The sequence below is a fragment of the Dunckerocampus dactyliophorus genome, chromosome 20 (assembly GCF_027744805.1).
Source record: "Dunckerocampus dactyliophorus isolate RoL2022-P2 chromosome 20, RoL_Ddac_1.1, whole genome shotgun sequence".
In the NCBI taxonomy this organism is placed as follows: Eukaryota; Metazoa; Chordata; class Actinopteri; order Syngnathiformes; family Syngnathidae; genus Dunckerocampus; species Dunckerocampus dactyliophorus.
The window spans coordinates 14,476,737-14,491,526 of NC_072838.1; the positions used below are offsets into that span (position 1 = coordinate 14,476,737).

Here is a 14,790-nt window from a genome sequence, read left to right on the forward strand (position 1 = left end):
TGCTCTTAAACAGAGTCCAAAAGATAGAATTACAGTGCATGCAAGTCTCATTTCAGTTGTAATGCCAGCTCCACCTCCAGGGGGCGTGTGTGTGTGCGTCTTCCAGCAGAGGGCGGCTGCATTGAATCTCATGTAGTCATTAAAAGGGAAGCAGCCACACTAAAAGATGCAGTGAAAGAATATGTATTGTAGAACTGCAGTGTTCAAAGTGGTGCTTTATTATAGTCTGCCAAATATTTCTCACAATAAGATGCAGCACAATGACAAGACCAGGACATTTGGCACACATCAGCCATCCTTTCTCACTGTCCCCTTTTCTTTTCTTCTTCTGGTCACTGGGGCAACCTTGGCCTGCTTCTCGCTCAGTAATCCTACCCTGCTATTAGAGGTCTGGACGAATGGGGGAACTGAAAGAGAGGCGTTTCTTGTCCTTTTTGCCTCAAAGGCCAAAAATTCAGATTTGGGGCCAAAGAGTGGATTGGAAATGAGATTCAGTGCTGTAGGGAGCATGCTAATTGGTCAGACTTTGTGCTTGGTGTTTCCAGACGTAAATGCATTCATGTGGCATGATTTGTCAACACTTTCTCTGATCTGAGAGAAATTATTCTAAATATGTCCAGTGCCTTTTAGAGTCTAATCATAACCATAGCAGAACAGCTTTCAAGTGATAAATTAATCAGTTTGGAGCATAACTAGACTCTTTTGTCCCACTTTAGTCTTAAAGCTAGCGCTCCAGTAGACATTTTATGCCTCTGTTCCAGCATGACGGTGACCTCACTGCACAAAGGAAGGTCCATATAAGACATGCTTGGATGAGTTAAGTGTAGAAGAGCCTGCACAGAGCCCTGACCTCAACCTTATCAAACACCTTCTGGCTCTGCAGGATTAATTTATTTCTGGAAAGTCCCACAGACACACTCCAAAGTCTTGTTGAAAGTCTTTCCAGATGAGTGCAAGCTGTGATAGCTACAATTTCCATGTGATAGCCAAGCGTCCAATTGCTTTTGTCCATTTAGTAAAACTAGCGGCGACATGCAGCCTAAAACACTAGGGTGCATATTATTTATGTTCTTAGCTTTGCCAATATTGTCCCGTTATGCTTTTTTGAAGCAGGACGATTATTTCACATCCCAACAACCAATCAGAGAAGCTCTTCCTGTGAACGGGCCAATCCAGACGTCTCTGACAGAAGACAGAGGAAAGGATGCAGTCATTGGAATCTAGAGCTCTAATGCAAACCATATTTCTGTAGCATACATGGATAATCTTGGAACTATATAAAGGACTTGGAAAAAGACACTGGGTAGTATATCTGTCCAATGTCCTAAAGACTCCAAGACAAGAAAGGCAGCAGCAGTCAATGATAAACTCCTACAGTGTTTACAAGATGACCATTTCCCATTCCTACACATGTTTTAAACAGGATTTACAGACTTCTTGCTGTACAAGAGGAGTAGAAATGTCACAGTCAACACTGGATCATGTATTTCCCATCGAGTCAATCAGGATGTAGGTTAGGGTTCCAGGTCACGGACGGCCTATTCTTGTCCACTCAACCCCACCTCAAAGAATTCCTGCTATTTCCCACGCATCACTCGGTCCAGGAATTTCTGGCACGTGTTCAATGTGGGAAGTTCACAGCTATGTGGCGACGCACATGTGCATGGTTCTGGTTTCCCTTGCCCCGCAACAGCTGGCCTGTAGGCCCCGCACCTCAGTCGTTACTCCAATTTGTTGTTGCCGTCAGACCAGATAGGAGTGTTTGTTGTTTGTGGTATGATGGGAACTGTGTCCCTCCCTCTACTGACCCGTCCCATCTGTCCCTGTCCGGGCAGCCGTCGCCTTCTGTCTTTCTCCCATCAAAGCATAAACACTTAAGAGGTATTTGTCACACAGTCTTTGTGTTGTGGTGTTGTTGACTAATCGGCTTTGTTGTATCAAGCCTGTCTAATGCCCACTTGACCTCCTGGAGGCCTCCACAAGCTTTTGAAGAGCGTGTCGGCAGCTGATGTTTCCTGACTCATGACTCAATAACTCCTAGCCTGGAATGGTCACTGTTGGAAAAGATGTCTGTAGAATTTCACCCCTACATCCTTTGCCCTTCTCCGTGAGGGGTGTAGTCGCATATTGTCTGCGGCTCCATTTCGCCACCACCCACTTCATGCATTCACTCAGGAGATAAATCAATTCAAGGATAGGATGGACACACACACACACACACACACACACACACACACACACACACACACACACACACACACACACACACGTCCCAAGGAACATTTGTGGAATAACTAATGGACGTGCCTTCAAACCTCTGCAACAATGTCACAATAAATCTAGTCAGTTGAAATGAGTGTGTTAGTTACTTTAAATGAGATGGGCTATAGATGGACTGCTGCTTACTCCGTACTATTCAGGACAGAATGAATAAAATATCACTCCCTGCAATCATAATGACATATTTTAATCATCATTTTCCAACACAGTGTGATGATTATATCCTGCTCTTAAGAAATCCCGTTAGTCTCTCTGGATAATTTAGCCTCAGATTCCTGTCCTTCAGTTGCTAGGCAGTCCTCTACCATACTAGGGCGCTGTACCACCACCTACAGCACGGGAGTGGAACATGTCCTTGTTCAATAATAAGGACATTTAACAATCTATTGAGTAATTTGTTTTATTTAGATGTTGTTTTAATTGGATGGTGGATGCAGGCTGTCTCTGAATGTTCCAAACTCCTGTTTCCATGTCAGTGTGCAATTGAGTGAATGTACGCATGTACGTTATGTTGTCCTCCTTATGGGCGCCACAAACGAGAGGCAATGTCACCTCTAGTCCATTCATATTCAAAGGAACCTGCGCAACTGGGTGATTATTGCAAGTCACCGTCCAGCCAAGCGACACGCGATCATCGCTGTCGCCCAGACAAGGACCAATCAGAAGGAGTTTCATTGAACGACCAAAGAGCAGATGCTATTCAGTACTCTCAAGCAGGTAAACACGAAGGAAAAAAATCATATTTGCCGTGTCAGATTTCCCGGAGCTATTTGACATTTCTTAAAAAGAAAAAGGAGATATAACAAAAAGCAACTGCATGGGAGCTTGTTTGCACCAGACTAAAGATATCGAGTAAGTTTCCATTCATTTACACAGACGTTTATCTTCAATACTAGCAACATCCGGACATTTTCCTCATCTGAACGACTTTGATACCCTCAAATTCTCTCCAAATCTGACAACCAATCAAAACCGTGGGAGACTCTTAATTTGCTGTGGATATGAGCACGTTGCTCACTGGTGTAGCGGGCCACAGCACCTGCCGCCTCCCGTGTGCAGGGTTTGCTACGCGTTGAAGATGAGTTTTGTCAAACACAGTCGTCTGTCGCCTCCCTTGTGGTGGCGAGTGGAGCCCATTAGACTGCAAACTAGTTGATACTGACTCAACAGCACCTCTGCTGGTTGCAGCAAGTAGTGTGCTGGATACCGGTTTGTGTGTCATAGTGTAAAGACACAAGCCAATGTGTCTGTTGACTTTTGAGGCCATGGCAGGAATGTTTTCCAAGCTCCCATATGTAGGTTTTCCCTGTCAGTCTCAAGTCTTCATGCTAAGCGGCTTGCCAGGAAGCATAAATGCAGTGCAGGCATATTATAATTGCCGGCCCTCCCACACGTTCAGGATTACCTCCCATAACCTGGCCTGGTGTATCCGACACCAACACCTAACAGCTCTGCGTCTGCGTCGGAAATGATTGCTCCGGCTTTTCCATAGGAATGGTAGACAACAGCAAAGTGTGCACTTTTCTCCTGGATTGGAATATCAACGCCCAGGAATGCCAGGATTAGCCGCAGTTGCTTGCGGCTCTGCCTGCAGCGGGAAGGGAATGAGTCCTTCATCGTTCAGCCTAATTCGAAGCATTTCTGGATGAATTGATGAGAATGGCTTGCTGGGCAGCTAATCACACGTGGTTGGATGCCCCGAAAGGCTCCACGGTCATTTGTTTGACAGGTACAAGCTTGTCATTTACCGCCACTTCATTCCCAATTAGCCTCTGCGTGCTTTTGTGTTTGCATATGTGTGGCTGTGACCAGGCCGCTCTATATTTAGCTGCTGTGCCACTTTCTCACATCCCACAGCACCTTAAACACACATAAGTGGCGTATATGGGTGCCTGTATGTGTTTTGGAAGACTCTTCGGCATCCCTTCTGGGCCCGCTTAATGAATTGTGCAGCTAAACATAGAAATTTTAGCAAGTGATTCTATGAAAGATTGCAGGTAAAAGTTGAAATAATAATTCCTCGAGTGCCCTAAATACAAGAGATGGAAGGTCTTTAATAATGCAAGACCATCCAAGGATTTAGTCAATTCCAAAGGTTATTGAACTTACTGTTTCTCCTTTCGCAATAGAGGGCCATGTTTTGTGTGTGCTGAAAAAAGCGAGGCCTGTAAACACGCTGTTTACGTGCGCGCGCCGTGTTTTACCGCTTGTCATCTTGTCAGTAGTGAACGTCTCACTGACCTTTTGATAATACCCGTGCTTGGTGGCAGCCTGCCAGTCACACCGCACATCAAAGATTCTCTTTCTTCAGAAGATGAGTCACTCGGCGCTGAAAAGACGCTGACGTTTGTTACATCCATCGATGCCCTTTACCCTTATTATGCGTGACTTCACTCTCCCCCCCTTAATACAGTATGTGTGCCTCTTAACTGCTGCCAATTTAGCTTTGCTCAGCAATGTAGAAAGTAGTCGGCTTTCAGAGAAGTTAATGACTACATGACGTCAGTTAATGGACCGACTTAAAAATATCTATTCTGTCATCAATAAAGGAACTTAGGTGGGTCATTATCTACTGTCGACTCCCTGTCAGAGTCATGAGATGATGTTCACAGAGGGGCTGCTTGTTTAGGTTGTTGCCGTCGGGGAGCATTTGCAGCAGTTTGTCTTATCATATTGCTTCTAAAAAAAAAAGCAACATGTGATACGCATCATTACTTCTATGGGTTTGTTTTAAGACCAGGAGAAGATATTTACAATAACTGCACAGTGCATTATTTATATATTCTGTCACTGCACATGCAGTATTTTATGTATGTTGATCGCAAATCGACTTAACTGTGACTGAAGCAGACAGAAAGAGGTGCCATACTGTCGGTTAAAAAGATGTTGTCTTAATTTTGTCTACCTTGCTTCTGTTTCTCTCCAGGTTTTAGGAGAAATGAGGACATGAGAGCGATGGAGGTGCTTCCCATCCTGAAAGAAAAAGTAGCATTTTTGTCAGGTAAGAGTTTGTAAGGCAACTTACAGTGATGTGACATTTTGCTCGGTGGTGACCCTGTTCTTCTACCAATTTTACAAGACGTGCTCGTCAGGCCCCTCAAGATGTGTACCAAATTTCATGGTGATTCGGCTAAAGAACCTAAAGTTACAGAGAGTGTTTTGTTACAGCACATTGAGCTGTGTAAGAAATTTCAAGTCAGTCCATTTTATGAGAGTCAAACAGCACCACAGTTAGCATACACAAACAAATACATACAGACACACTGTATGTATCTGATGAGAGAATGTATGTACAGTTCTCTGACATTATAAAGACGTTGAACCCCACAGTTGTCTCTGCAGGCCTGCACAGTGTCTTTGCAACCCCCTGCAGAGGTTCACTCAGCATACTCGACTCTCGCCAGGGAAAAATGGCAGCAGCCTTTAGCTGACTGTTAACATTCATCTAACCCTACCAAATGAAGTAACAAATAGAAATTGTGGGGGGTGGTTTGCTCCGGGAAGGTCAAACAGAATAGCAATGACAGTCGTGATGACTCAGGCAAACACATTTACATCGGGAGAGAGAGAGACAGAGACAGGGTGGCGTTTCCATAGCGACGACGCATTGTCAGAAACGGCATCCCCGAGTCGTTGCTGGCTGAGTAATCAGCTTTGAATTGAAGAAAGCAAGGCTGGTAAGAAAAAAGGGGGGAAATGGGGTGCACGAAGCCTATAACTTTGAACATGCATATAATAATAAACAGGCTTTGTTCGTCTTTCCTCATGTTAGTCACATTTAGTATTTTCATTTCGCCCTCGGAGCTGGCGGGGCGAGCCTACGTGCTCTCTGCAAGCCCTCTCATCTGACTAATTTGTGGGCTGAGCACATTGAGCCTGTGTTTACGAGCATGTACACGAGCACAGCAGCACTTCTCACTGGCGAAATGATCACCGTTGTAGCTGAAATACAGAATGCAGCAGACAGAAGCCGTGCCTTTTACTGAGATCTTTCATTATTGTGGTGTAATAGCATCAAAGACGCAGCTTGTGCTTCAGAGTGGTTTTAACATGCTGCATATGGCGTAAGACCGGAAGCAGCAGGAAGTCCGTTACCACACTGAGAAGTTACGGCCGGTTGCCCACAGCTCACTGTGATGGCTTCCTCTTGTTTTATTACTCGCAGCAAAGCTCAAAACCCATCTACTGTCAACAATAATGGAAGCTGGGACCTATGCTATGACATAATGCACCATTTCAGATAGATACTACCTTAAATGCTCCAACTGACGCCTCCTAACCAATTAATTGCTGAGTCTTCCGTAGTGACAGGATGCATGGTCTGCAAAAGCAAATAATGCCGGGTCGAAAAACATTGGCATTAACAGCTGTGGCTGTAGTTCTTTTTTGTTAACTCCACAAGATGGCGGTAGCTGCATATGAAGCATCACAAGTTTTATTTACCTCTGCTATTTACCTCTGCATGCGTTTTAAAATGTTGGGTACACTACTGAGCTGTTGCCATGAAAGACGTGTGTATTACACTTGCCGTACTATTGTTCACAATGAACTCATGGTATTCATTCTGGCTGTATTTTGAAGTATGCTGTTTACTGTACACTGATATTGCAGCCTTGTGTATCAGCATGACGCATACATACTTTTGTTACTTATTTTGTAGTGTGGAATGTTACAAAAGGCTCGATCAAGGGAAGTTCTCCCACAAAGAACAGGATTCTCATGCTGTTTTTTTTTTTTGTTGTACTGCGTCGGATGTGCGATGAGGTCAGTCGAGTTGAACTTGTCCAGTTCTGTGCCACCGTAGTGGGTTTTGCACTCAGCTGCTACGCCTTTTTCGGACTCCAGCGTCTACTTTCTGAGCATGCACTGTTGTTGTGATCACATGGGCTCTCTCCGGGCGGTGCTTTATCATGCTCTCCAAGTCATTAAAGTCAAAAATAAAAATGAAGTTGTTATATGTAGTGAGTTTTCAATTCACATGTCTCCAGCTATTAGCTGCATCCAATTAACGGCAGTCCTCTTTGTGGACGCCCCGGCTATAACTATAGCATTTACGGTATATGGACAAAAGCTTTTACTTCCCAGTTTATGATGAAATTGCCTGCAACAGCTGTGTGGCCAGTTAAAATGTAAAAACTTATTAATTTTGGATTTGTTTTTAAGCGCCAAGGCAGATGTGCACGAGTGTAATTAATTGCGGATTACTGTGTTCGAAATGCTATGTATGAGTCCCATTGCTACAATAAGCCACTTCCTAAAATGATGGCCACTCATTTGATTGCAGCATGCAAGCGTTCCTTCTGTAATACATCTGTGTGTTTTGTCTTAGGCGGCAGGGACCGACGCGGCGGTCCAGTGTTGACCTTCCCGTCACGCAGCAACCACGACAGAATACGAACGGACGACCTGAGGAGACTGATCGCCTACCTGGCCGGCATCCCTAGGTTAGACGTTATTTCATAGCCCCCTCTTGTAAAAATGCTTTAGAACGAAGCATGCAGTCAACGCACGTGAAAGTGCTGAGTGGAGCATGTGACGGGTGAGAGAGGACAAGAGGGAGAGGGAATTATTCAAGAGCAGTTCGCCTGCCGCAGCTTTTTTTTTTTTTTTTGGCTGGCAAAAATCACTTCTCGAGTGACGAAAAGGGACACGAGGGAAAGCCTGGATGAATAACGCAGAACAAGCGAGGAAAGGAAAGCGGGATCCACAGGGAGCAGAAAAGAGAGAGAAGGGGGCGGGGGCGTGGAAGATTAAAACCCACAGAGATGAAGCGCGCATGTGTGAGCTTGTGTGTGTGTGTATGTGTGTGAGGAAGCAAAACAAAACGTCGCAGTAGCTGAGGCAGTGCAGCAGCAGCAGTACTAGTTATTGTGGACCGCTTGGCTTCTCACCTCGCAGGTAAATCCATGCTTGTCTCCATCCATCTCCATTTCATCACTGCAAGATTTAATATCAGACATTCACTGTCAATCCCACCCAGTTTTCTATAAGCAGTCATAGTCCTGTTATCATTTTGCATGATATATGATATGTATGCATATGTATCATTTTGTGTGCACTTTGTGGTGATCTATTTTAGGAAAGCACATCCGTGAGTTTCTGACAGGCTCTCATGATGGAAGGATATTACAATTGTGTCAAATTGTAAGGAAAAGTGTTCAGAAATAGTTTGGAGGATGATAATCCTAGAGAGCTGCTGTCCAAATGTGCTGATTTATATATTTGTGTGTGTGTGTGTGTGTGTGTGTGTGTGTGTGTGTGTGTGTGTGTGTGTGTGTGTGTGTTACAACAATTTTTATAGTCATTGTCACAGGTTTCTGTGTGTGTGGTCGGCTGTTTGAGCGTGTGGGTGTGTGGGATCTGTGTTTGCTGCGTAGGCATCTGACGCTATAGAAAAATGCGTCATCTCACAGATTTTGTATTCTTTCCTTTGTTTTTTGTTTGTTTTATTAACCCCTCCCTCTTCCATCCTTTCCCACGTCTGTCATCCGGCCCCTCTTTTCTGGATTATCTCCAATCTCCCCGCCTCCCACCCTCCCTCCCTCCGTCCGTCCATCCATCCATCCATCCCTCCCTCTCTCCCTCTAGCGAGGAGGTTTGTAAACATGGCTTCACGGTCATCGTTGACATGCGCGGCTCCAAGTGGGACAGCATCAAGCCCTTGCTGAAGATCCTGCAGGAGTCGTTCCCGTCGTGCATCCACGTCGCGCTCATCATCAAGCCCGACAACTTCTGGCAAAAGCAGAGGACCAATTTCGGAAGCTCCAAGTTTGAATTTGAGGTAAGAGTTTTGGTTGTTGGAAGTTGTAGTTGTTACCATGACAGCTTACTTCCTCTTACAGTACATATGTGCTGCTGCTTTGGAGATGCATTAGCCATCACCTCAGTGCGTTCATTAGTGGGCTCATCCAGCACAGCCTGCTTGATGTTTTTTTTGCTGGATTATGCAAAATGAAGGTGCACAATTTGGTGCTGTTTGGAATCATGTTTGTTAGGCCTTGGTGGAGCTCATCTAAGTGGCGTTCCAGTTAAAGATGCCATCCTCATTTGCTACAGTAATTCTGGTAATGCCATCTTTAAAAATGAGACATTTGCCTTCCCTGGTTATGCTCTCTTATTGTTCACCGCCGTACTCCCCATTTGTCACTGTTTCCACACGTCCATATTGATTATTTGGGTGGCACACAAGCTTTGTCACACTGATTGACTTCATGTACTGCTAGCTAACCTTCTTGTTCCGTCCGTTCCTTCTTATCAAAGTGAATTGTTCATAAATGAATTGCATGCATCTGTGTACACAACATATTTTTCTCCCTTACATGCGTACAAATCGATGAACCTACACAATGGCGCCAGCATTCTGTTGACCCTTTGCAGTGTGTAATACTGCGTTGGTCGGGTCGGCCTTCACCGAGCTTCTTCTCTGGCCATGTGTGTGGGGGTGTTGTGCGGAGGAGGCTGTGCGGAAAGCGGCGCCGAGATGCTGAAGGCTTCTCCATCGCTCAACAAATTTGATATTGTCAGATGAGATTGTTGCGTGCTAGGCTGTTATATTGTATTTGTCATCGGTGAAGTGGAGGGTGCACTGTGCCGCCTGACATCATTGGAGGAAGAGCAAATGTGTTCACTGCTAAATGCTGCAGAGATTAGTCGAGAAGCTCAGCTATTTGGCGCTATTAAGGTCTCATGTTGGTTGTTTTAGGGAAGTAAAGAATGAGCTGGATTGCGCTAATTAAAAACTTCTCAACAGAGAGGATTAGAAGAAGCAATTTATACTCCATTAACTGAAAGTCCATACAAACTCTGCTTCAATCCCTCGCTGCTTTTTTCCTTCAGACCACCATGGTGTCATTAGAAGGTCTGACCAAGGTGGTGGACCCCTCCCAGCTGACGGCAGACTTCGATGGCAGTCTGGACTACAACCATGAAGAGTGGATCGAGGTGAGATGACCTGTCTTATAAAGGCCTGCAGTGACTTTTCAAGAAGGCTTTTGCTCCTTCATACCAACATTCTTCATTTCCCTCCAGATCCGAGTGGCCTTTGAGGAGTTCTCTGGTCACGCCACACAGATGCTGGCCCGACTAGAGGAGATGCAGGAAACTGTTTCGCGTAAAGACTTCCCCCAAGACCTGGATGGGGCCCGGAGAATGATAGAAGAGCACGCCACGTTAAAAAAGAAGGTCATCAAAGCTCCGATCGAGGAGCTGGACACTGAGGGACAGAGGTACCCACACAATGTCAGACATGCTATATCATGTCAGGGTGGAAGAAGTGTTTGGACACGCCTGGATTCACTGGGCTTTCATGCACTTGCATGAGAAAATCCACAAGGTACATTGTAGTTCTCTACAATGTCAACCATGCATTTCTAATTTCTACCAGATAACGCTTCTACTCCTTAACCGCTGCACACAAAAGGTGCCATTTTTTCAGAACACGCGCTCCTACTTTCTGACAGATACAGTACACCACACGATGGCGCTGTAAGCAGGCTTGACTTGTAGTTTCTGACACAGCCCTACAAAATACCCACTGTAACTCTGGAGTGTTATGCCGAATTACCACAAAATTGGGTACACACCTTTAGGGGACTGACAAACACAAGAATAAAATTTCAGCAAGATTGGTAGAAAAACATGGCCGCCATCAAGAAAAATGTGGTACTAAGCAACATAATTGGTGAGCATGTCTTTCAACGCATTTTGGGCGTCACAAATGTCATATACATCTCTGGTAATCATGTTAAAAACATAATCATGTAATTAACACTTTATACCAAACTCCCTCCAGGTTATTGCAGAGGATCCAGAGCAGCGAGTCCTCCTCCAACCGCAATGGCAGCAGTAGTGGAGGCAGCGGCGGAAGCAGCACAAGCAGCAACGCCGACACCCAGGGCCTGGTGCCGCGCATCACCCAGCTGCTGGACAAGCTGCACTCCACCCGCCAGCACCTCCACCAGGCATGGCACGTCCGCAAGCTCCAGCTGGACCAGTGCTTCCAGCTCCGCCTCTTCGAGCAGGACGCAGAGAAGGTCGGTGGCCTTCGGCAGTCCGGGGAGGGGTGTGTTGTCACTCAGTGAGGGCGGTGATGCGACGGTAATCTGTAACAACAGTGGCTGATGACTGCGGGGCATGCAATATAAACACAACCTAATTATGGCCACAGAGAAGCATTGATTTGTGTTGCGTGTGCAGAGCTCATCAATTCTCACACACAAACACGCACACACACACACACATATTGTATGCACTTCAGTTGCACATAAGACAGAATGAGGTAAAATTTAGAGATCCATCTCCGAGTGAGGGGAATAAAATAGCAGGTTGCAGCAACACAGATCGCTGCTGTCTTGGATACACTGCAGTAGCAGGAGCTTGTTGCTAGGACACCACAGGCCACCAGTTATTCTCTGGAAGAGAGCAAGAGGCTACATTTAATGGATTCATTTCTCTGCATGCTGACCTGGAAAGATGACAGCTCTGCACACTGCAGCAGTTTGCAAAAAACACCACCTGCACCGCTTGGTTGCACCTTGCTTCACAATGTTGCATCCATAACTTGATGTTGTGTTTTGATCTATTTGCTCTTTTCCCCTCCTGCCTCAGATGTTTGACTGGATCATGCACAACAAGGGCTTGTTCCTGGCAGGCTACACTGAGATCGGCAACAACCACCCGCACGCCGTGGAGCTGCAAACACAGCACAACCACTTTGCCATGAACTGCATGGTAAGATGCACATGCATGCGGAGCCACGTACAATCACGTATTAAAGAAACTTGGGTGTTAAATCAGAGCTGCCAACACACTCCTTGTCTTATCCACACTTGCCATTATATAACTATTATGAAACTCGTGACAATGGAAGCCTCAAGAGATTCTCTCCTCACATGAAAAAAGAGCCATAAAAGTTCTGTTTCACCTCACAGAACGTGTACGTGAACATCAACCGCATCATGTCGGTGGGCAACCGGCTCCTGGAGTCGGGCCACTACGCCTCCCATCAAATCAAGCAGATTTCAGGCCAGCTGGAGCAGGAGTGGAAGGCCTTTGCCGCTGCACTGGATGAACGCAGCACGCTGCTGGAGATGTCGGCCAACTTCCACCAGAAGTGTGACCAGGTTGGTTGCATTATAAACCGATTATATACTGTATTTCTTTTACTGAGGCATGCAGAGTAGTCCTGCAACACCATGAGAATTACATAAACATGAGGGTGGCATCTTTTTCTCTCCTCTAACTCAAAGACAGTATGAACCAGGGCATCTCCCCATTGGTTAGATTCAGCGCTTTGGGTTTAAAAAAAAACAACCATTAGGCTTTATTAAACCTACAAAGCCTTACATCTGTGCCACGTTTGCATGCATTTGCATACAATCCCATGCACTCTCTGTTATCTGCCATTGTTTCTGCTCATTAGTTGGACACTATAGAATGATGCATGGCCCAAATGGGAACATGCATGTTTACTAGCAGAAGTAGAAACATTTTTCCCGTTTGAAGATTCACCGTACCGCATTTGTCATGGAAATGTGTGCAGTGCACTAATGAGGTCACTTGTTGGTATTTATTGTTGTTTTGATCCTCTCTCACATGATGCTTTTAAGTTCTTAGAAGTCACCACAAGCCATCCACAAATAATTCTGTTAAGAAAATTGATAAACATACTGTTTTTTAGTCCAGTAAAGAAAACACATCACTGTGTGATTTGACTGCTCCTCTCTCCTTGCAGTACATGAGCAACGTGGACACATGGTGTAAGGCGTGCGGCGAGGTGGACTTACCCTCTGAGCTTCAGGATCTGGAAGACTCCATTCACCATCACCAAGGCTTGTACGAGCACATCACCTCTGCCTACTCGGAGGTAACGTCACCCTTCTCGATATATTTTTTTTAACTCTTGTGGCTCTAATAGAATATTACAAAATATTCTGCAACCCCCAGGTAAGCCAGGACGGCAAAGCCCTCTTGGACAAACTGCAGCGACCTCTGACCCCAGGCAGCGCCGACTCACTGACGGCTTCGGCCAACTACTCCAAGGCGGTGCATCACGTCCTGGACATCATCCACGAGGTGCTGCATCACCAGAGGCAGCTGGAGAACATCTGGCAGCACCGCAAGGTCCGGCTGCACCAACGTCTGCAGCTCTGCGTCTTTCAACAGGACGTCCAGCAGGTACACACATGCACAACCAAATGTAGAGTTGCATCCCTGAAAATGTAAAGGTCTTTGCATTATAATGAACATGATAATATCAAAAGGTCCAGTATGATAATGTGGGTACACACTGTCCAAAAAGGGGCATTCTCGACGGTGTTGACATGGCAACTGTTGCCATGGAGAGTGCATGCAGATGCTGAGGAAGTCTTGAGAGAGGAAGGCTGAGCAGATTACACTGATTAGAATCACCATCATGGGTCGTCTTTTTACACTTTTTACTGCCATGAGCGCCCTCGTATGGCTAATGCGGTGCTGATGGTCTCCCTCTTGTCGTGTCAGGTTCTAGACTGGATAGAAAACCACGGCGAGGCCTTCCTCAGCAAGCACACAGGGGTGGGCAAGTCCCTCCACCGAGCCCGAGCCCTCCAGAAACGGCACGAAGACTTTGAGGAGGTGGCCCAGGTATATTTATTTGTTTTTGATGCCCTTCATAGGCCCTGCTTGTATTTATGCTATGTTAGCATATGATAACTACACATCTGACTGCTATTATGTGCATATTTCAGCTTCATTTTCCATTTCCTGCTTTTAATTTCAACCCATTAATAAATTAAATATATTTCATAATTAATATAGTATATACTGTACTATAATTTATAAATATGAAGTATTTTAAATATTGTATTTTTATTATATATTTGTTATATTATGATATAATGGTGATTTTGAATAATTGTTCTTAATTTTCTTTTTAATTTTTTTTTTTATTGAATCCATTTTGATGGACAGTAACATACCAAATATGGTTCCTTGCTTTGTAGCGGGGGGGTGGAGCAAAGTAGAAAGTAGAGCAAAAAGGCACAATGAAAAGAGGAAAAACCTGAAATGTTGATTCTCTGTGGAAAAAGCCTTATTGCAATAATGCTGCCATTTAGCAGCTCTAACAAATAAGATTTCCACAAGCATTTGCTTATATATGATATGAGCTCTGAAAATGGCGTTACTAATATGATCCAATGTTCATATATTGAATTTACAATAACAATAATGTTCTTGATCCTTGTCCATTTTGAAATGATTTAATAATATTACAATCTTTGTGGATTCATCCTCCTCTATCTGTTCCCATCCTGTGTAGAACACTTACACCAATGCAGACAAGCTGCTGGAGGCGGCCGAGCAGCTGGCCCAGACGGGAGAGTGCGACCCGGAGGAGATCTACCAGGCCGCCCACCAGCTGGAAGACAGGATCCAAGACTTTGTCCGGCGCGTGGAACAGCGCAAAGTCCTGCTGGACATGTCTGTCGCCTTCCATACACACGTCAAAGAGGTGGGCCGAGGGTGACGTAA

General features: G+C 45.1%; 1 protein-coding gene across 7 annotated transcripts in view; it reads left to right on the top strand.

Moving 5' to 3' along the window:
* Window positions 1-14,790, top strand: part of LOC129172937 (triple functional domain protein) — a 51,839-nt gene that overhangs the window by 11,815 nt on the left and 25,234 nt on the right. For all 7 annotated transcript variants that reach the window (XM_054763223.1, XM_054763226.1, XM_054763222.1 and 4 more), the window contains exons 3-14: window positions 5,207-5,281; window positions 7,610-7,724; window positions 8,869-9,061; window positions 10,117-10,221; window positions 10,309-10,505; window positions 11,072-11,312; window positions 11,887-12,009; window positions 12,210-12,401; window positions 13,013-13,144; window positions 13,225-13,455; window positions 13,780-13,902; window positions 14,579-14,770. In XM_054763223.1, coding sequence (XP_054619198.1) covers window positions 5,207-5,281; window positions 7,610-7,724; window positions 8,869-9,061; window positions 10,117-10,221; window positions 10,309-10,505; window positions 11,072-11,312; window positions 11,887-12,009; window positions 12,210-12,401; window positions 13,013-13,144; window positions 13,225-13,455; window positions 13,780-13,902; window positions 14,579-14,770 — 1,919 coding nt within the window. The remainder of the gene's footprint in view (window positions 1-5,206; window positions 5,282-7,609; window positions 7,725-8,868; window positions 9,062-10,116; window positions 10,222-10,308; window positions 10,506-11,071; window positions 11,313-11,886; window positions 12,010-12,209; window positions 12,402-13,012; window positions 13,145-13,224; window positions 13,456-13,779; window positions 13,903-14,578; window positions 14,771-14,790) is intronic.